Source organism: Amphiprion ocellaris, chromosome 6 (assembly GCF_022539595.1).
Source record: "Amphiprion ocellaris isolate individual 3 ecotype Okinawa chromosome 6, ASM2253959v1, whole genome shotgun sequence".
Lineage (NCBI taxonomy): Eukaryota > Metazoa > Chordata > Actinopteri > Pomacentridae > Amphiprion > Amphiprion ocellaris.
This window is the reverse complement of record NC_072771.1, coordinates 32,372,622-32,394,258: the sequence shown is the minus strand read 5'-3', so window position 1 is coordinate 32,394,258 and position 21,637 is coordinate 32,372,622. Positions and strand designations below refer to the sequence as shown.

Below are 21,637 nucleotides of genomic sequence, written 5' to 3'. Positions count from 1 at the left end.
TCCATCATCTGCAGAGACTCATGCATTCCTTCACACAACAAACACAGAAACACCAGGGATTTAAAGTGTGTTTCGCAGAGAAAGAGAGTGAAAATGAGACTAAGAGAGGGAGAGGGAGGAAGAAAGAGAGATGGATAGCTAATTCAGCCGACATGAGCATTAGCCAAAAATTGGAACAATGAGTTCTCTGTTTGATTCCTCCCCTATCTGCCCCCCATGGTTCATCCCAACGTGATCTGTAGTAACGAAAAAGGGCAGAACAACAGACGAGCGAGCGAGGGAGGGTAAAAACAATCTGCATGCTTTCAAGGTTTCAGATGCTTCTTTTAATGCGTTTTGAAATCCCCCTACAACAAAGGACTCTACGTTCAGCACAGACAAAAGAGAGGGAACGGTGATTATTGCACAAGCTTCTTCATAACGAACCACAGAGACACACACCCGAACATACACAGCCTCAGAATACATTGATTTACTTTCACAATAAAGTTTTCTCCTGTGCATTTGGCAATAAAGAAAACCAGTATTTTGTTTGGTCAGACAGAAGAGTACAAAACAAGATTAATAGTTCGTAAACAGGGAAATAACATACATCATCATTTTGACACAATCATGACAGTAATACCTCTAGATTGTGACAGTTTTAGTGTGACAACGAGGACAAGAAGTTAATACTTGCAATTATAAAAACAACATGACTGGACCACAGAGATTTCAACTTGCTTGCAAGATGACTGAAGAGTACTTAAGATACTTTTCCAGAAATATTTACCAGCGAACACAACAGCAAAAGGCACGAGTGAGAAGTAAAACCCTGAATGAAACGTGGGACTGAAATTAAAAATTTGAACAGACTGTGACTATCAACCTTTGTTTTACTGTAAACCAAGCAGTGACCCCTCATCACTAACATGTCCAAGGATTGTGAGAATATACTGCAAAATGAGCACAAACATGTAACCCTGAAGGATATTTTCCTATTTATTTCCAGTTGACGGCCCTGCATTCCCACAGATTTATCATCAGAGGGGTCCTACACACCAGCTTGGGAACTACTGGTAAAGCGAGAATCATAAATTTAAATTTTCTTTGAGTCTAAACAGCACATATTACCATTGATTGGCAGGAGTCTGGTGTTAGGATGTGACCTGATAAACAGAAGTGTTTCCACTGAGAGGGAACTAGAGGTCTGAGGACACTTTGTCTAAATGAATCAGTGTCATTTGGTCATTTAGACTCACAGTGAAATACAGCAATTAAATACTTAAGATCTTAAAAACACTTTTACAACCGATGATGGCAAAAAATAAACTTGACGCAAGTGGCAGAGATTAACAGTAAATGGTCTCAGCTATCTAGTTAACAATCCACTTTCAATAAATACATTAAAATATCACAGTATGAATCATTATATTTGCTCCTCTCGTGTTAAGATCATCAGGCTACTTTTACATGTTCTTACTCTAAACAAAATAGGCTTTTGGCACAGGAGTAAAATATATTTCACAATACACTATAATGCTGGTAATAAACTAACCTAGAATCTGCATTTTATAAAAAATAACTGGCGTATTATAAAAAATGTAAATTAATTTTGTTGAAGGCCTAGCTATGGAAGTTGCTGCAGTTTATGTGGCTGTAAACTGCAACCAGCTGCAGTCTGGCTCCTCGGGACTTTAAACCATGTCAGGCACAAGAAGAAGACAGAGAGCAACACGAACGCAAGAAAAACCCAAAATGACACCTGCATATTCGCAGTAAACATCAGCAAAACAGCTGTGAATGACTAGAAATAATGTTGCTCGCTGAAGGAGGGTATTTAACGAAGCAGGCTGACAAAGAAAGTGAACCACATAATTTGAAAAAAGCTGCAGAGTATTCAGGTTTCTGTTGTGTTCAGAAACTGTTGATGTATTCTTGAAGATAAAGCATCTTTTTTCACACTTATTTGGTTTACTTTATAACCCCACTCTGTGAAAAACCCTCCATCCTCGGTGGAGTCTTGATGCTGAGCATCTGAGCTCTGCTACACTGCAGCTAATGTGGAGCCACTATTCTGGCTTTCTTTCTCCTCCTAAGTTTCTGTCTTTGAGCTCTTGGTCAGCATATGACACTGATCTAAGTTCAGCTCTCTCTGTCGACACCTCTGTGGATGGTTTGATGATACAAAGGAGATCTCCTGAACTCAGATCTGTGCTGGAAGCTGCCAGCTTCTCTGTACGTCTAGCAGCTCATTCTGTCTTCCAGACTTTATTCAGGACCTTCACCACCTCTTCGTAGATGATGAAGACTATGGCTACATCGAGACACACTCGGCCCAGCCGGGGAACTGTCCCTTTATAGAAACTACACATGGACCGAGACAGAGAGAGACAGGAACATATTAAACATCAGGAAAAGCTTCCTTTACTGGTAGTTAACACATATCAAGATACAGCTGGCAGAACAGGAATATCTAGTAACAAAATTAACATTTGCCAACATTCAAGATTTCTTTCAGTAGTTCTGCAGCAATTTCATAAAACCTACTCTCAAATAGACTTATTTTACTAGTTTTGGAGGAGGTATAGTGCATAAATACAGCTTCAGCGTAGTACTTGTTTGGTAATTAAAACAGATAAACTAAGGCTAATAAGTTTTTTTCATGTTGTATTAAAAGTAGAAATTGTAAGCTGAGTAGGTATTCCAGGCTTGTTGTGTATAAAGGGCACATACCTGCTGTGAAACCAACACTACAAACCAAAGCTAAACTAAAAAAATACTCACGCTGCCAAGCCCTCATATCTCAGGATCTTCATGGCACAGTCTAGCGTGCTTTTATATTTATGTGCTTCCAGGCCCTTTCAAAAGAAAAGAACAGCGACGTTATAACCAATCAATGTCAGGAGGTCACAACAATCTGGCAACTCTGAATTAAAACGTTGGCAAAGAACATCAAACGCTGCGCTTTGTTGCAGTCACTATATCATGTACCTGCATCCTTGTCTTGATGACATCTAGTGGAGTGTTTCCAAACACACTGGCTGCTCCTGCGATGGCTCCAAAGAGGCCAGTCAACAGAGGATTAATAGCTTTGTTGGGGTTATCGCCTAGTGAAAGACAAAACATGTGAGTCAGAGACAGTGACGTATGAATCCGGCCTCGACCTGAATCAGTGTACAGAGTTGATGAAATCCTGCAGGCATTTTACCAAAGTTTCAGATCTCAGACAATAGTTGTGTCCTAATTTCATACAACATACAGTACAAATACTGTGTTCCAAACTTCATATTATACTGGGTCGTCATTCCACACAATGCGAGGAAGACTTTTTTAATGCTCAAACTAGTGTACAAGAACCAGCAATCACTGCAAAGTAGGTATATTTTGATTAAATATCCTTTATGGTATTTTTGGACAAATGCAAACAGAAAATTTCACGCAGACTGACCTTTGTACCAGTTCTTGAGAGAGGTCATCACAAAGAAGCGAATGGCCTGATTGGATCCTTGTTTGAGGACAGTGGCAGTAAGACCCTGATACGTCCCTCTTAATCCTGTTCAGGCAAGAAGCAAGAGGATAAATTCCTTCGACTTTTCTCAATTGCTCAAAGCCAACAACATCACGCATAGAAAAGAGCCACATTTCCTGCTGCATTACACCGTCTGACCAGTAGATGTCAGCTGAGCTACATGCACTAACTCCAGTCTTTACCTTGGGACCTGACGATCTCTCTGACTCCGTGGAAGAAGCCCTTGTATTTGGGGTTGGCTGATGTCTGGTCATGGATGAATTTAACCTTGGGAGATTAAAAAAAAAAAAAAAAAAATAACATAAAAAATAACATGGTGATCATCATCCAGACATAGATGGCTAAAACTGGAGAAATGTTTAGTCTGGCTCTCTGTTAAAGACACTTTGAGCTAAAATAGAGTTCAGTTAATGTGCAAGGACACACTATCATACAAATTTACTCTCTATGTTATTGGCTTCATACTGAAATGCTTTCACATACAATATTCTTTGCTGAGGTGCTTATAAATACTTCATAGAGTGAAGCAATTGTGCTAATCTTCCTAGAGGAAATAAGCTTATTATAGAAAGAAATTCACAAAGTACAGTACATGGGACAGATGTTTTGTGTGTATTTGTAGTGGTTGGGAGCCAAGTGTGCAACACGACACTAAAAATCAATCTAATCGATACAGAACTCTAACCACAGATCAGTCCGTAACATACCTTGACAGTCTCCATGGGACAGACCACCAGAACAGCCTCCATGACGCCGGCTCCGAGCCCACAAAGCAGACCTCTGGTGCTGTCCAGGCGACCAGACTCATCCTTCGCGTGGTTACTGAGGAACTCAAAAACCCCAAACCTGGCAAGGAGAACAGATTCAACAAGGAATTGTGGGAAAAGTTAACACAGGAGGGTCAAGAAAGGGTGCAAAATTAAGGTAAAAACATAACGACTGTTGGGAAACTAGACATCAATGACATAGGAGACTGCAAAGACTTTTCTTTCTGAGTCTTGCAAGTTGGATTTTTTTTTTTTTAAATAGTGTAAAAAAAAAAAACTTTAGCAGTTTGTTTCATGCATAATCCAAAAACTATATTCAACTTAACGTGTGTGTTAAATAAAAAGGCTGAAGTGAGCAAAGTAAAAACCAATAGATGGTTATACTGCAGGGAAAGATAATGAGACTCCTTGTATGGCATATTAAAAAAAAAAAAGGTCTACATAATTATGGCGCCTGTCGTCTGCAGAAATCAGGCAGCCGAGGAGGAAATTTGAGCAAACATAAAACTAGTTTCCTCTCCACGTCTCACTGAGAGCAAATAAACCTTAGAACCACAGAAAGGTGAGAAAACTTCCTCCATGCTCATATTGTTAATGGGAAAAAAACTGCTGAAAGTGCAGAAGGCTGTTTACTTTATTGTCCTGCCTGCATCCTCATTAAAGATGCACCAATAAACTGTGGTGTCTCAGTAACCGACGAGTGACCAGCAACAGCTGCCATGGAAGCCGGCCCAGAGAGAAGGAGAGAGAGGGAGGTGTGGTTTGTGTATCTCTGCAATCACAAAATGTTGTGCCAGCGAGTCCTTTACAAGAAAGGTTATTTATAGATGGAATTGAAATGTGGTGACGGCAGGACACTGGCTGGTCCATCTAGCCAAGGGGAGGGGGAGGACGGACACTGGGTCTTGATGGATGCGTTGTTTTCCTCCGTCTTTTCTCAGTCTGTTTCAATCGTTTACCTCTCCAACAAAATCCACCTCCAACACTCGGCTCATGCGATTTTAGTTTTACTCTGCATCTGCCTTCCTATTGCAGGATTTTCCTCTGCTCATTAACCCTCCACATCTGCTCCTCGTACACATTCAGGTTGTTTGGAAAGACAGGCTCCCCTCAATTAACTGACTCATACTGTCAAGCAGGAACCAACAACACATAAAAATAAATTCCTCTCTGTTTATGCACTGACTACAAACAGCTTGTTGGCGTGGAGAAGGTAAAAAATAAAGTGCCTAGCTTCCACATAGCTTTAACAGAGATGGCTTTGTGCTTCATAGCTAACTTTGTGAGACAAATGCTATTCATTAAAAGAGGAATGTGCAACTGTCAAACATCCTCCTTCACCGATTTACTCTCCCCTGCTCATTTATCAAGTGGACTAAACTTTACAGTTAGAGTGTGACACATCTTTTGGCCGACATCCACAGTGAGAGATGAGTCATTCGAGACAGCAAAGTGCTGCCCAATCTTCATTAGTGGGTTGTTCTACAAGGTCAGCTCTTCAGTCGACAAGAGAAGGTGGAATGAGGCAAAAGGAGAGGAAATGGTCAAGAAATAAAGAAAGAAGTATGCTGATATGGATGAAAGGTTAAGCGGAGGAAAAGGTCAAAGGTTTTCTTGCATGTTCCCCCTCAAACCTCCCTGACAACCTTCCAGCTCTACTGCACAGTGCCTGATGGCTGCACAGGCAATCAGCTAATGGGATGGAGGAGAAAGAGGGTCGAGGAGGCAAAGCAGCGATAGACGGGGGGGAGTGGAGGCGAGATAGAGGAAGTGAGAAAAGAGCGGATCGAAAAACCACTCAGATTAAGCAGTGGTCAATGAAAAGCACTAAGATATTCTCCATAAATCAAAACTTTCTCTCATTCTCTCCACGTCAATCTCTCAGTCGTGTTTCATTTCATTATTCATCTGTTGATTTTCAGCTACATTTGCAAACTCAGTGGTTTCTAAATTTGGGTTTAGGGACCCCCTCAGAGGACCATAGGATAAATCTAACCCTAATCCTAACCCTAATCCTAAGAAAGGACAAAAACATTTCTGCTTTGCAAAATCATTTATATATTTCTTATAAGTAATGTTTTCTTTGCTGTTTGATAATTTCATACCTTTTTACTGGCAGAAAGTACTAAAATAAAATGAGAGAAAAGAAATACTGACGCTCCATAAATATTATCCACACTGTGGCAATAAGCATCTTTGTTTGAAGGTGTCACAAGCCTAATCGCAGCTTAAATTTCTTAAATTGTCCCCAGGGAACAAAAAATGTTGTTTTTTAAAAAAAAAAAAATGGAAATAAATAGTTGGTTACCACTGGCCTAAATGCACGTATCCTGCAAACAGCAGCTTATACACATTTTCATAAGCAATGATGCTGCTTAGATGCATTTTTTAAATTTAGTAGAGTTGAAAAAGCAAAAAGGTAGACATTTCATTCATAGAACACATCAGTATGCTCAAACACATTTTATACATGAAGTTATTAAAGATCCTGACAACACGGAAAGCAATAAACCTCTTTATTTGGACATGACATCTTCCCTCAGAGAAAATTCTCCTTTGAGCTGAAAGAAAAGCATTCAGTCCGTCTGGAAATGATGCCGAAGGCTGACTGACATACTCATATGTGCGCACACACACACACACACACACACACACACACACACACACACACACACAGAGCACCAAGTCCCCCTCTCTGTACCCCTATTGAGACCCTGTCTGAGTTTGAGCGGCATCTTTGCTCCGCCTGGCTGGGCCTGTCTCTCCATCGTACAGACACACTCTCTCCTCCAGCAAAACACACAATCACACAAATACACACACACACACACACACACGCACACGCACACACACACGCACACGCACACACACACGCACACGCACACACACGCACATGCAGAAAAGAATGAATGAAAGAAAGAATGACATGAAGAAAACAAAAAATAAGAATAAAAGCGGCTGGCTGTGATTTGTGCTATATGCGTGTGTGTGCGCGTGTGTTTGTGTGTGTGTGTGTGTGTGTGTGCATGTGAACTACAATGCATGCACACTTTTCCTGGAGATAAATGTCACTGCTATGAAAGAATAACATAATTATACTGAAGGCTACTGTGGCATTTTATACCGAGCCTTGTGGTTAATGGACTAGAATAATTGGAGTGTGTGAGTTAGTGGTTCCAGGTAGAAGATCACAGTGGCTTTAACAGTGTTCATTTTATAACACATTCCTTTACTACACACATATGATCTCTGCCTTTTATAATTGCTTTATTAATGAGAATGTAAAGATATAAAATGCACAATATATGCATGTATGTACGTGCATACAGTATGTACAGCCTACTATGTATTTTAAAGTGTTTTCAAAGGTTTAGGTCTATATATTTAAAATAAACAGACAGCTATAAGACTTCATGTCTCCTAAAATGAATTTGTAAGACAGAAATACAGTAAAGCTACTCAGAAATTTGCTTTAAAAAGTGAATGACTACGTGGTGTCGCTTTGTTTAAGAACTATGTGGAAAGCACGTGTAATTTAGTCAATTTCTCTCAATGTACATTTGAAGCGTTGAGGCTTAATCAACACTATCTGGGCCAAAACACCCAATACCCTCACTCTAATTGGTCGAGACAGACGGCCGCTCTCCGTGAGCCTAGTTCTCCCAGAATTAATTTTTTTCCTTCCATGGTTGTTGTCGAGTGTTTGCTCAAATTAAATCCAAAAGAAAATTTGGATTCTTCACTTCACTATGTGAATTGCCTTGAGATTATACGTATCAGGAATTAGTGCTATATAAATAAAACTGAACTGAACTGAATAGAATTTTATGATTTTATGTCACAGATTTTAGCTGTACTGGAGTACATGTACTGGCCTTGGACATATACTTGTCTTCAGCTGTTTCACATACCTGACTGCAGATTTGGGGATGGATCCGTACAGCAGCGAGCTCAGACCTCTGTACAATCCTTTAACACCATGACCCTGCACTGTCTGCTTCACACAGTCACCTGCAGGAACAACAGCATACAGTGCATATTAAACAAAGTTCAAATTGACAGACAGCTGGATGATATGCATTATTATATGCAGTCCAGTATTTTGCATGTTATGGCTGTGCAGTGCACAAACTTTCACTTTCAGTGGAATACCGCAATTTCTTCAGTAGATCTGTGTTTTTTGTGACTTGAGTGCATAATTGTTTTAGAGAATAATAAAGAGCACATCTAAGTTGAACTACAGGGTGCCATTCCCAAAAATTTGTCTGTTTTTCTTTGAACTTGCTTCTCTGAGACATCAGTCCAGCAATCCATGTTCTGCTATCAAGCCAAATGCACCAGTGAGCAAGAAAAGCAACAGCTGTCTTCAGTGCTCATTAGCAAAGACTCCAATCCTCAGAGCTCCAGCTGACATTAACAGATCCTGGGCATGTTTGCGTACGCAGGCGTGCACGGGTGGCGAGCGTGCACGTGTGCATCGGTCTGTTTTAAGTCAAATAAACAAGCACAATGACAGCCAGCCAGAATCGCTAATGTACCTGGGGATGATGGGTAATTAGATAATGAGCCCCTGAGAGAGAGACGGACTGAAAAACAGTGGATAGATAGATAGATAGATAGATAGATAGATAGATAGATAGATAGATAGATAGATAGATAGATAGATAGATAGATAGATAGATAGATAGATAGACAGACAGACAGACAGACAGACAGACAGACAGACAGACAGACAGACAGACAGACAGACAGACAGACAGACAGAGACAGACAGACAGACAGACAGACAGATAAAAAACTAATTATGGCTAAATGAAGGTTTTACAGCATTTTCTTTCTTGGTTTTGGACTTCATATATTTTTTAACTACATACAATCAGTGTTTCCTCAAGTATATTCTTTTACCTCTGCTTTAGCGTATTACTTGCTAGTTACATTTTTGGGTTTATTATCTAACTCAGTCCAGTGTGATATTTTTTGTGTGTATTTATTTTGTAATATTTTGGAGCATTTAATTCTGTTTCAGGTGTATCTGGACAATGACATATATGTTTCCTACAAAAATGTATTATTTTAACATTTCTTTTATTTGAGCTGATTTATTATAGTTTTTTCTTTTTTTTAAATTATTTCATGGCTTGTGCAGTAATCAACACACTAGACCCCTAGCAGGATGTTTGTCATCTTACTTTGTACTTTTTCGAGTGCTTTTGTTATTTTTTCAGTGGTGTTTTCCTGCAGCAATACTTCACCTTTTCAGATACATTAAAGAATATCAAATACCTTATCTGTCTAATCCTTCATTTCTATTTTTTCCTCACATTATATCCATGTTTTAGACTATTTTAATTGGTTCCAGTTTTTGCAGAGAAATGACAAAAGAATAAAAAGGATACTGTTCCATGTCAATGGTGGATGTTTCCTGTTCTTTTCAAATTAAATTCCACATTTGGCTTCAATTACTGGCCAAACTGTCTAAAACTGAGATGTGTTCACATGATTCAAACTCACCTATGCCTCTATATTTCGGTGGATTCGCCTTCTCATCCAGCTGTAACTGGGTCTTCACATACTCTGTGGGAAAGGTGATGCAGATCTCTATGCCTCCTGCAATCCCACCTGGAAATACAGAACATCAGAGCTGATGTTAATTAATATGAAGAATGTAGACTCATAAACTCATAAATAAAACTGGATCTGAATGAAAAAGTGAGCACTGAAGATATAAAATAAACAGTTTGCTCGTGGGTCAGGCAGCTTTGTTGGCATACTGCCTAAACTTAGCATACCATGCCTGCATGGCTGCAGCTTTGGCAATCCTTATTCAGTCCCCTGTTCCCTTTATGAATTACAAGGCGGTACCATTACGTCATGGATCATTACAGTGACTCTGCAAATGGCTTTCTCTCCATAAACATTAAAAGCACTGCTGCCGAGGGAGGAAGAGTAACGAGCTGGTCAAAGATGAATCAACTGTTCCTGCCGCGGCTAAACTGCACTGAAGAAACAGAAGGAAGGTTGTGTGACGAAACATAGCTGCACCCTGAATATGGGTCTTTACTATGTGTGTTCAGAAAGAAATATAACCAGTTAATCCACATGTGAGGGTTCAGCTTGAACCCTGCCACAATCACTTGAGTGGATGAGGATAAGTGTCCAAAAGCGAAGCCAAAGCGCAACGCAGATGAGTCACGAGGGAGGGAAGAGGGATGGAGAGGAGGCCGGCATTAATTAAATTATCCAGTCGGCCTGCAGGGAGGGGCTCCATTACTCAGGCCAAGACCCTCCATTAACTCAATGACACAGAAACACACTGTGCAACAGAGACACAAGCATTGTGCGTTTGCACAGAAACATACAGACACGAATAGACAAAGGAAATTCACAATTTAAAATGAAATGGCTCATGTTATGATAGAAATACATTTCACAGTACCAGATGTGCACATGTGGCAAGTCAAGAAACCCAAAGCGATATACCGAGAGACTACAGCAAAACAAAGAATGGGAAGCCCAAAACAGAAATGCTTTCCTTCTGCATGAAAAGTCAAATTTTCTGGTTCAAACAGAAGTGGTTTCAGCAGGAAAGTGTTGTGATTTCCTGCACCAGTTAACCCATCTGAACTCTACGCAGTTTCTGGCAGGTTTTTTTTTTTTTGCTCCGATCTTTATTGTAGGTTTATTTTTCACTGCAATATAAAGTCCTGCACCTCTAAGGAAACAGCACAACCATGACAAGAGGTAGTGCAAACTCAAAATGCCTCTGTGCTGTACAGAAGCATTTTACTAGTGCTTATTTACTTTGCAAAAAAAATTTAAAAATCCAAAATCAACATTTGCAGGTGTTACCATCATTTGAAAAAAAAAAAAAGATGATGACCACATTTACCAGCCTCTTCGATCTAGGCATTTTTCACACTACTCTGAATGTCAACTTTGCAAAGATATTTCACCATGCTGAATGTATTTTCCAACAACTTGCTGCACTGTATGCAGTTTTTGAGCCAGGCTGCACTTATTTTTATTGATCAAGTGTGTTTTATTTTCCTCTCAGTCTCTCTCATTTGTTTTCATATTTATCTCCCATCTGCTCTGGAAGCACAGCCCATAGTTCAGTCAAAAAGTACCTAAGGTTGTGTCTCATAACTGTTGGTTGCAAGGAAGTGTAAGGTAGTTTTTCACAGAACCTGGTGCAAAGGGCTTATCTTTTGTTAATTTTTTAAACAAGACATGTAGAACAAACTATTTATTATTAACTACAATGATTTCAAGCTAAGATTTGGTTAATTTTTCCAACATAACCCAGATCTCACACATGATTAGTTCAAGGACTGTCAAAAAAGCTGAAAATTCTAAATTTTTAAAATTATTTAAACCATTTATGATGATAATAGTATAATTTTGAAATTTTTTTGACTTTTTAGGCTTTTGTTTGTTGGACAGTTAATATATATTTGCAAAGATTCATTGAATAAATGATAATTTTCAATACTTACTGAGTAATTATTTAATCCATACAATGTAAATTTATGTCATTCTATGTTATGTTTAGCTGGAAGTATTTACATTCTATACTTTCACCAGGAATTTTGTTGATTATTGACTCCTAAAACCTTCTTTTAAAAAGAATAATGAAACAAAAGTTGCACCGAGATACAGTAACTATCTGGTATTACTGATGTGTTTTTATGTATTTGACTTTTCACTCTATGTTCTGTCTTGTTTTCACGTAGAGCCCCAGTTAAGCACATGACCACTTAAAACATACATACGTGTCATTTAGCTCTGCAGGTCGGCTACTGTCAACACGACTGTTATCACTTTGGTACCTAGAAGTGTTACCTCTATCAAAGATAATAACATATATTTAACTCCCAGCCGACTTAAAATAAATGCTAAAAGTTTCTATACGCACTAAAAATACACAAGAGGTTTAGGCAATAAAAGTGAAGTGAAGATTAGCAAACAAACTATTTAGTGTTAGAGCCCTTAAAAAAACAGTTTTCCTGATTACACTGTTTTGTGTTTTCAAGGGAATTGAAAGGTAGATTGTCCAGTAACTTTTGGATTGAGGCTCTTTCATTGTGTTCTGTTTCTTTTTGTAATCCCAGCCTGAGTTAATAATGACTCTGACTGTATGTTTGGAGAGTGGAGTCATTGCTGCAGAATGAATCTGGGACAAGGATGGTATTCTGTGACAGGTAAATATATAAGCATGTACAGTGGTTAAACCTTGTGCATGATTCTGTACATAACATTAGAAATATCTGTTGCTAAATCTGCATCTCATTTGTCTCAAAGCCCCAAATAGCCTCTGACTCATCTGGTTCTCCTTATCTAGGGATGTGATTAAATAAAGGAAATCAATAAGGTAAAGTGGCTTTTACTTAAATCTGCACAACTTCTTAATGTACTACGGCTGTATTGTGAGAAAACTCAATAAATGATCATGTTTTACATCCAAATATGTCACCGCTTAAGAACATAAGATTCTAAATACTGAAGTATGTATATTTTATTATGTTACATTTAATGTTATACAGCTGTTTATTTTATTGAATGTGATCACTATTTCAATATGCTGCTGGAGTTTTGCAGTTAATACTAGCACATTAGTACTGGATTTATGAGATAATGTATAAAAACACACATTTATATGGCTATTTTTGTGCAGCGTCACACTAACATAACTTCAACAACCCTAATCTTAAGGCTAAAACCAAGCCGGTCAAAATCTCCTCAGATCTGAAACTCAGACTAACAAACAATGACACACACACACACACACACACACACTTCAATGACCAGACCAGTCAGCTATAATTCTTCTAATCCTGCTGGTGTAGTAAGCAAATCACATGAGCTTTCCAATGCTCCATTCCAGCCAGCCTGATCCAGGATCAGTGGGTCAGTGTGTCTTGAGAAACAAGAAACAATGAACCTTATTCATCTGCTCTCTACCCAGACAGCAGTGAATGTGAGAAAAAAAAAAAACCAACAACCAGCAGTCAGTCAGAGGCAGCGACTCAGCAACAGACACAAACACATGATCAATCCTCATCAGACAGCGCAGCACCTTGTGGAGGAGAAGCAGCTTGTTTGTCTTCCAGTCCATTTTGCAGCCGACATCCAACACACACTCGCATGTTTACCCACACGTTCACAGGTGACACCCTAAATGACTCCTGTGTAGCTGCCAAACGGGGGTTACATGGGTAAAATGGCCATTAATCTTTATCTTCACAGGCTCACTCTGCTCTCCTGTTATTTTTTTCCCCCTTGCAGCACCTTCCTTCCTCTCTCCTCATCCCCCAGCATTTCCTCTCCACTCTGTGTCATAAAATCAATGCATCCACATAGATCTCTGACACTTGCTATTACATGAGGAAAAATTGAAATGATATTGGAGTGATGCTGGGAACCTATAAGTGGTGAGAAAAAACACTGAAGCCCCTGATACAAATCCTTGTACCTGGACTTTCCAGAAGCTCAACAGCAGGGTAATAAACCAGACTGGATGCACTGTTTAAAGATAACGCTGTCACTCTTTGGACAGACAAGCTAAATTTATAACTTAATCAGCCCCCCTCAGACTTCACACCTGGGCTCCAGGTAACATTGCTGCCATGCTGAAAATACCTGAAAATTATATTCATATGTGACTGCAGAGCATCTCACTACAGAACTGGAAGACTTTTGCTAAAAATTTGGACATTCACTGCAGGGATTTGCCTCCATTCAGCCACAAGAGCATCAGTGAGGTGTGTCGCAATCAGGTCTGGTTAGCCGTATGCATTTAAATTCATCCAAACTAGAGCTAGACCCTTGTTCAAACAACACCTGCTGGTGGCGCTAGATGAAAAGACAAGGAATCACCAAAGTCATCAGGATTTGTCCTCTACACAGAGATTTGTATTTGTATTTGTGTTTTGAATTGTATTTGCAGCAATTTTTATGGCAATCCATCCAATTATTGTCAGGATTGTTCACTAACAAAAAAATAAAACCGTGCCAGTGGTGAGAATTCATCCTTTGGGGACCATGACTCTGAATGTTATCCATCAAGTAGTTGTTGAGATATTTCATTGTTGGGGAACAATAGAGCAACCATTGTTGTAAAAAATGTATTTGAGCTGTAGTTAAAGTAAAGTACTGATCTGAATCTTTCTTCTTCAGTGATGGAAGTTTACTTTTGTGGATTCTATCGACTTAAAATTACACTTCGTCCCTATAAAGTGCGATTCTAATTATGGCAAAACTGCAAAAATTTCCTTTTTGCTCCTTTCTTCATATTCTTTTGCTGCAATATTCTTTGAGTACGATCACAGAGTAAAGAAAACAACATAAGTCTAATGAAAAAAACATGTTTTACATTTTATGTTTGGGTAAAGCAAAAGCTGAAAAAACTGAAATCTTTAGGCTGACTTTCCTTAAAATTAAGTTGCAGGAACGCAAACAGTTTATTTGAAAGGAATCAACTGATTAAAGATGTAACTTTGGACAAACTCAATTCAACCGTGTGGTACCAAATGAAGCAAATGCCCACCACATCTTCATTAAGCCCCAAGGTGCCATCCTCAACAGTCCAGAACTCACAGATATTCAATTTACATTCACATAAGACAAAGAAAAGCTGCAAATCAACACTAATTAACAGCCGGAAGAAGGCAGTGTTTGAAAGGCGATCTTGAAAAATTAATTAAAGCATTAAAGTGAGAGTTTATCTTCAGGATTTCTCACTTAATCAACTCATCATTTCAACTCCTCCTACTTTAGGATTCATTGTGGATGTGCGGATTAACACACACATATCGATGATTGAAAGATGCACACAAACACAAACTCATAGCCACTTGTTTTGCAGTACAAAGAGGAAGGCAGGTGAGCAGCCAGCTGACAGGGAGGAACAGCTTCTGAAATCCCGTCCTGTCTGCTTCACTGACTCTAATGAGCATCCAGCACATCTGGTCTGCTAAGAAACTTCTTTTTTTTTTTGCTGGGAAGAAGTGACAGTCTGAGCATCGTCTCCAAATGTGGCAGATTCTAAACATATGTGAAGCTATTTTTTTTCTTTGACCAGCAGTATAGCCAATCGTGTGGATCTTTTTAAAGCACTAAAGCAGTAAAATCTAAAGCTAAGAGTCTGTTTGTGATGATTCAAACAATAAAATTTAACCGAAACTGTCAAAAATCTGAGTGTTTGTGTGTATATGTGCACAAGGCAGCAAAAATGCATTACTAATTCAGATGTTCTTTATTTCTAGCCACTTTAATTTTATTTATTTAGCATCAAATCATACCACAAGTCATCTCGGGTCACTTAAGGTCAAGACCTCGCAATATTATAGAGAGATATTGGGAGAGAGATGAAGAGAAACCCAACAAATATCTTGCGGTTTAAATTCACCAGAGGAATGAGAACAGAGGAGAGTCAGAGGAAACATATTACGTCCATATCTGCTTTCCAAACGGAGAACGTAGCCACAGGACGGACGCACTTCAAACATGAGGTGTCCTATTAATAGAGCTGCAACATTTTCTGGTTGCCTTGTGCAAAAGATGAAAAGAATTATTCATCTGACGTCTGGCCTTTTAGGCTTCCTCTGTCCCCAACAACACTCCCTAATTCTCCACTGATGCTTAATTACGGTGGGATGTTGATTAATTTTACATAAGAACTGCTTTAACTGCTCAGAGCCCCGCAGCGTACAGATCATACAATAATTTACAGTAACAGGACAACTACGCATGGCTTGTTTTGACTGTGTGGCGACAAGGCTACTAGGCTCTTTACAGCTGATGTAAACTAATGGATTTCCATGTTTTAATTAATCAATATTTATTTGTTGTGTAATTTGCCGACTGATTACCTGCCTTAATTGATGACTAGTCAGCCGTTAAAGTTTTCTTATTACAATGTCAAAAAAGCTAATCTTAGCAAAGTAGTGACTGGATCTGCTTTCTTATTAAATGTTCTTGCACTTGCTTGGTGCATCAAATTAAGCTCAGAAAGCAAAGATTCACTCATTAACTGCTATTATTCATTAATCTGCAGTCATGTTGGTGAAATTTTCAACTTCCAAAACAAAGATTAAGGACAGAAACTATTATATTTCTTTCAAATGTGTCACTTATAGCTCACCAAGATTCATTATCTGATTTTCTACTTGTCTTTTATCATCTTTCAGCTTAGTTTGTTTTGGTTTCTGTAGTGTGGTTTCCACACGCAGGCAGCTGAAAAATCTCTAAAACCCCCATACACACTGCCTTTCCAGCACCAAATGGTGAGCAAAAGTTAGCGACTATAGCTGCACAAAGTGAAACATTCAGCAGCTAAAGAGACAGATATTTCCCTCAGGACTACACAACTGTAGCTGGCTGGGAAAATAGGATTTTAAGGCTTTTTAAAGATTGTTTTTGGGTGACCATTTGTCAAGCCTAAGACATCGGAGTAATTTTGAGCTCAGTGAGATAATTGCTTGAAAATTTATTACCGTGCTGTAATTATATAACTTTCACAAAAATGAATAGCAACTAAATGGCCACTCTTAGTGATTTTTCTCAGACAATTCATTTCGACACAATAATATGAATGAAAACGAGGCAGACAGAAAGGTGATCTAGATTAAATATAGACCCTTTGGCATATGTGATCAATAATTAACTAGATTAAAATCACTAGTGTGCTGCTGTAATATCCAAGATATTAACAAATGCAAAGAAAACAGATGTAATATTAAGCTGACCGTCATGCTACTGCAATTTTAAATCACTGCGCTCATTCTAACCTGCTGTTTACTCGTGTGCCCATGTGTGCATTACACCAACATCCAGCTGACAGGCTGTTACAGTGGAGGTGTTTGGGGGGTTGAACACAGGAGTGCACTGTGATTTATTAAGCCGCCTCCTGATACTCGGGGTCTGCGAGCAGCGGCGGCGGCAGGAGATGGGAGTGGACGGTCGCCTGTGACGTGACAGAAACTGGGAGTACGCCACCGTTTTGACGAGCCCTCTGAGCCTGAGAGGAGACAGCCAGTCAAAGAAAGCCTAACTGAATGCCCTGAGGCTGCAGAGAGAGCGATGGAGGAATGAAAAAAGAAGGAGAACAGGAACTGTGACATAAAAACAAGTCTGTCACTGAGAACAACCCAAATTAAAAAGAAAAAAAAACACCTAACTTTCTCACATTTTGTCCATCGCTATGCCGCTCTGAATCTCCACAGCAGAAGGGTTATAAGTGAAAGCAACAAGGAAAGCCAACAAATCAAGACCAGAGTCCCATTTACTCTCTCTCTCCCTCAGGCAGAAAAAACTCTCCCTTCTTCCGTGTCTCAACTTCAGCCATCACCAGTCGCTGTTGAGAGAAGACTTGAACTAACCAATAGGAGCAGAAAGAGCTCACAGAAAAGTGAGCACCCCTCCTCCCAGCCTCCGTCTATGTGGGCTCTATATTCCATTAAGCTTTGACCTTCTACTTCTTGCTTTGTCTACTTAGAGCCTTCAGGCAAGTACAAGTGGTTCACTCTGTCTACATACTGCAAACCATAACAGATGCATCTAAAGTAGCATTAACATGTCAGAACACCAGAAGAGGAGTCAGCTGGATTTACAAACTGCCTTTCTGATGCACGAGATCTCGGGTCAGAGTCAGAGATGGTTTATCTATCGCTGACTCATCCCCGTGTTGCTCCGGCACGCTTTCATTTCCAAAACATTTTGAAAGGCAGCGATAAATCAGTGGATTCTTGACAGTGAGGCTTGGAGGAGTCGGAGGGTTCAGTCTTGAGACGGAAATCGTGCTGCTGTTGCAAAACTAGACAGACAGGCCTGACATGAGCTAAACGGCACAGTGAGGATAGCAGGGAGCAACACTGGGCCACATCCAGTCAATCAGGCTGCACGGGACTGAGGGGGGGAGGGAGAAGTCTGGCAATGGCAATTTCAGAGCAGCTGATAGAACAGTGATACTCAAGAGAGATTTCTTTTCTTCTCTTCTGATCCCACTTACCACAAAATCACTAACTCCTCATTTAAACCTGTTTCTGAATATTAAATCATACACTATTCTACTAGTCAGAATAGTGAACAGTTCATGCTAAAGTGGATAGGAAGCTCCAAAGTACACCAGAAGTGATTTTTATATCGGATTTAACAGGACAAGAATCTATCACACATTACGTATGTAAAAGCTACTTGGGATTTTGCACCAAATCAGAGACTTAGACAGGAATCAATGCATCTGTAAACCTTTTAAAATTCAACTATATGGGAGATGAGTATCACGTTTTGTTTGAAATTAAGTAGCTTAATGAATAACATGTGAAAACAGTTTACCACTGGTTAAGTTATGTTTGTTGTCCTGAATCCTGCTGGGTGTTACAGTTTTGTCGTTATTATATTGCATATGCTGCTGGTACAACACCATGTAACTGCAATCTGAAGACATAAATCTGAATGTAAATCTGATCTGACAGCATGAAGGTTGACACCAGCTTCACTATTTGTACACCTAGTCAGTAATTAAATGACTTCACTTAGCAAGTATGCAACCGTTTTAAAGCTGAAATGACAGACTGATTACCGGTTTATCATTCCAGTCATCATTAATAGCAAAAATGTCAAACATGAAGATGAAACGTGGTTTCAGCTTCGCAAATTCTGAATATTTGATGCCATTCTTTCTTACGCATAACTTATCTGTTAATTCTATTGATAATTTAAAGAAAATAGTCAGCAGAATAAATAATTGTTTCTTGCAGCCCCAAAAAACTGTTGCTGTTTTTAATTTTCAATCAAAAGGAATTCATTGAGAATTATAAAATATTCAGCATACAACGGTTGCCAGAACACAGGGCTGAAATCAGGGTGAGTGCTGCCAAATATCAGCATGAAGCCTTAATAGAAGAGCACCTCAGAGAGGCTCTTTATCAGCCGGAGCTGCTGCAGCTTGATCATCAACACACATGGAGGTCAAGAGGGAGCAGCAGGAGAGGAGGGAGTTTCTGAACCGGTCAGACACAGAGAAGGATCAAACAGGCATGACTGAAGTAGTGCTGATTGATAGATAAATTGAAGTAATTAACTGTTTCTGTCATTTGTCATGAGGAAATATCAAATCATAGCTGGTTACATCTTTCAGGCAAAGATTCGGCACTTTTACAGCTATGTATATTCAATATTTTTATGATTAAGCAAATCTTTTGGCTCTAGTTACAATATTTTTTTATTTTATTTGACTAGATGGTTAACCAGTGATTCCAAAATAGATTGAAAAACAGCAATTGTTAGCTGCAACTGTGGAATGAAGACTTGACGAAATACGTGCACATAGAACAGATAAATCAATTCTGGCACTGACGCTTCATCAGAAATAGATCAAAACTGCACAGCAACATAAAATGATGGAAAAACAGTCACACCATAGCAGTTGCAGATGGATTCTGTACAGTTTTGCACAAGAAATCCTTTTCAAGGTGCTCAAGAAAAAAATATATTCTGCATTTCCATGATAACTGGGAGGGGAAAAAAAATCAACAGCTGAAGATCATGTCATCAAAATTAAAAGCGTTTTTTGGGTTGCATTCTTTGATCACCAGCTCTCAAACCCGAGACACTGAATGGCACCAGAGGATTGTCTCAGAGGACAGCGTCCCGTCCACCACTGCATGCATCACTCTGCTCTAACAGCATTATGTAAAGCACACTAGAGGTGATCTTCAGATTAGTTGGATAAAATCAAATCAATGCAGCAGCAGAGACCTGGCCATGACAAGACAGAGGGACAGAGGACGGAAAGAGATGCCTTCTGAGGGCACCAAGCCTTCAGGATCATTTCTGAGCTGCAACAGTTTCAAGGATCATCGGTTCAACAATAGCGACTCTGTTGAAACACCTTGTTTTGCCAGCTCATTGTCTAGAAACACATACTGCAACTCCACACATGTTTATGTCCAACTCCACTCACCTCAAGCTCTCAGCTATAGAAGCAAAACATATCATTTAAAAGAGTGATTCGGAACAACATAAGACAAAAAAACACTGTATTGTGCATAAATCCTGTTTTTCAGTTGTCTATTTAGTACTTTTTTTGTTTAAACTAATTTCTGTCTGCAAACCACAACACAATCCTGATAAATAGCTCTGATAATCCTACAATATGGCCATAAATGCAGGCGTGTCTATCCTGAACAGCTACTGTGACTTTGTTTTCCCTCATTGTGCAACTTGAAGATTTCTTTAACTCCACACTGTTTCAATGATTTGTTTGGTTTGTTCTAAATCTTTCCAGTATTTATTAGTGTTACCCTCACGTTGTCCCTTTGCTCAGGAGAACCAAGCTCAAATAAAGTATCTGAAAACTGTACATCTGCTTTCTTCAGCTGCAACTTCACTATACTTCCAATAACCACTGGCATTTTGCTTTACGTTGACTTTTTCGTGTGATATGTTGTGTTGAGCTTACCTGCCAGAATCGCCTTCCCCGGGTGAGTTAATTTCGCTTTTCCAGCCGGAGCCGCCGCCGCCAGACACCTCGGTCTGTAAAAAGGGCTGATAAATGTGCCTTTATCCTGCATAATGACCGTAAATTACACAATAACACCCAGAAAAGCTCCTGATCTAATGCGATTTATCTTCAAGTACGCAGTTGGCAGTTTTTTTTCCAAGTAAAGTGAAGCGCGCAACACATGGATGGCGGCTGTCCGGTGCGCTCTGGATGCAGGTAGTTTCTGCCGCGTCCGAAGCGTCCAGCGGATCTCCGTGTTGACAGTGGGCGGATACTGTGGCTGTCAAGGAAGTTGGGATCGTCTACATCCAATATATGTTATTTGTAGCCATGGTAACACGGTATCACGACGGTCGTGCGTAAGAGCGCAGAGCAAAACCGGAAGCGAGAAAAGACGGATACAGGCTTGTCTCTGTATCCTGCTTCTGCGTGGAACTTCACGATCTCCACGTAAAGCGAGTAAACTTGAACACACCGCAGGTCCTGGTGGATGACAGGAGTCAGAGGTTGTTGCTCTGGGTGCGGTTTTGAGCGCGGAAGGAGAGAAACCGACCACTTTTTTTCCAGAACATAAAAAAGGGCGGGGCGCAGCTTCTCCTGTCTATGTGTCAGTTATCATATGAATGCAGCTCAACAAGGGAGAACATCTTATTGCCTTATTATAAAATCACTTGTTGCCAAAAAACCCACGCATCTCCACAGCAGCAGCCACTAAAAGGTCCAAACAGCACCAACCACACCCTCTCCAAACAAAGCGCGGCTCTCATGGAGACAGAAGCCATCAATCAGGTGCTGGCAGTTTGGTTACCAAAATGTCAGTCAGAGTCCGGGAGAAAATGGCTGGAATAAACCACC

The 21,637-nt window shown here is 39.6% G+C and overlaps 1 protein-coding gene across 1 annotated transcript; it reads right to left on the bottom strand.

Annotated features, from left to right (window-relative positions):
- Window positions 1-303: 303 nt before the first annotated feature.
- On the bottom strand, window positions 304-21,566 carry si:dkey-178e17.1 (tricarboxylate transport protein B, mitochondrial). The gene is made up of 9 exons (XM_023283453.3): window positions 20,741-21,566; window positions 9,790-9,897; window positions 8,190-8,289; window positions 4,219-4,357; window positions 3,694-3,778; window positions 3,431-3,535; window positions 2,974-3,089; window positions 2,767-2,840; window positions 304-2,346 (listed from the first exon to the last, which is right to left on the bottom strand). Exons 1-9 carry the CDS (start codon window positions 20,850-20,852, stop codon window positions 2,232-2,234), a joined length of 954 nt encoding a protein of 317 aa, XP_023139221.1. The 5' UTR covers window positions 20,853-21,566; the 3' UTR covers window positions 304-2,231.
- Window positions 21,567-21,637: the final 71 nt, after the last annotated feature.

What these genes read in the sequence shown, in the direction of transcription:
- si:dkey-178e17.1 (XM_023283453.3), bottom strand. Translation starts at nt 20,852, where the DNA reads ATGCAGGATAAAGGCACATTTATCAGCCCTTTTTACAGACCGAGGTGT. An exon ending in AGAGATCGTCAGGTCCCAAG is followed by an intron (nt 3,536 to 3,693) that starts GTAAAGACTGGA and finishes TTGCCTGAACAG; the next exon opens with GATTAAGAGGGACGTATCAG. An exon ending in TCTCAAGAACTGGTACAAAG is followed by an intron (nt 3,090 to 3,430) that starts GTCAGTCTGCGT and finishes GTCTTTCACTAG; the next exon opens with GCGATAACCCCAACAAAGCT.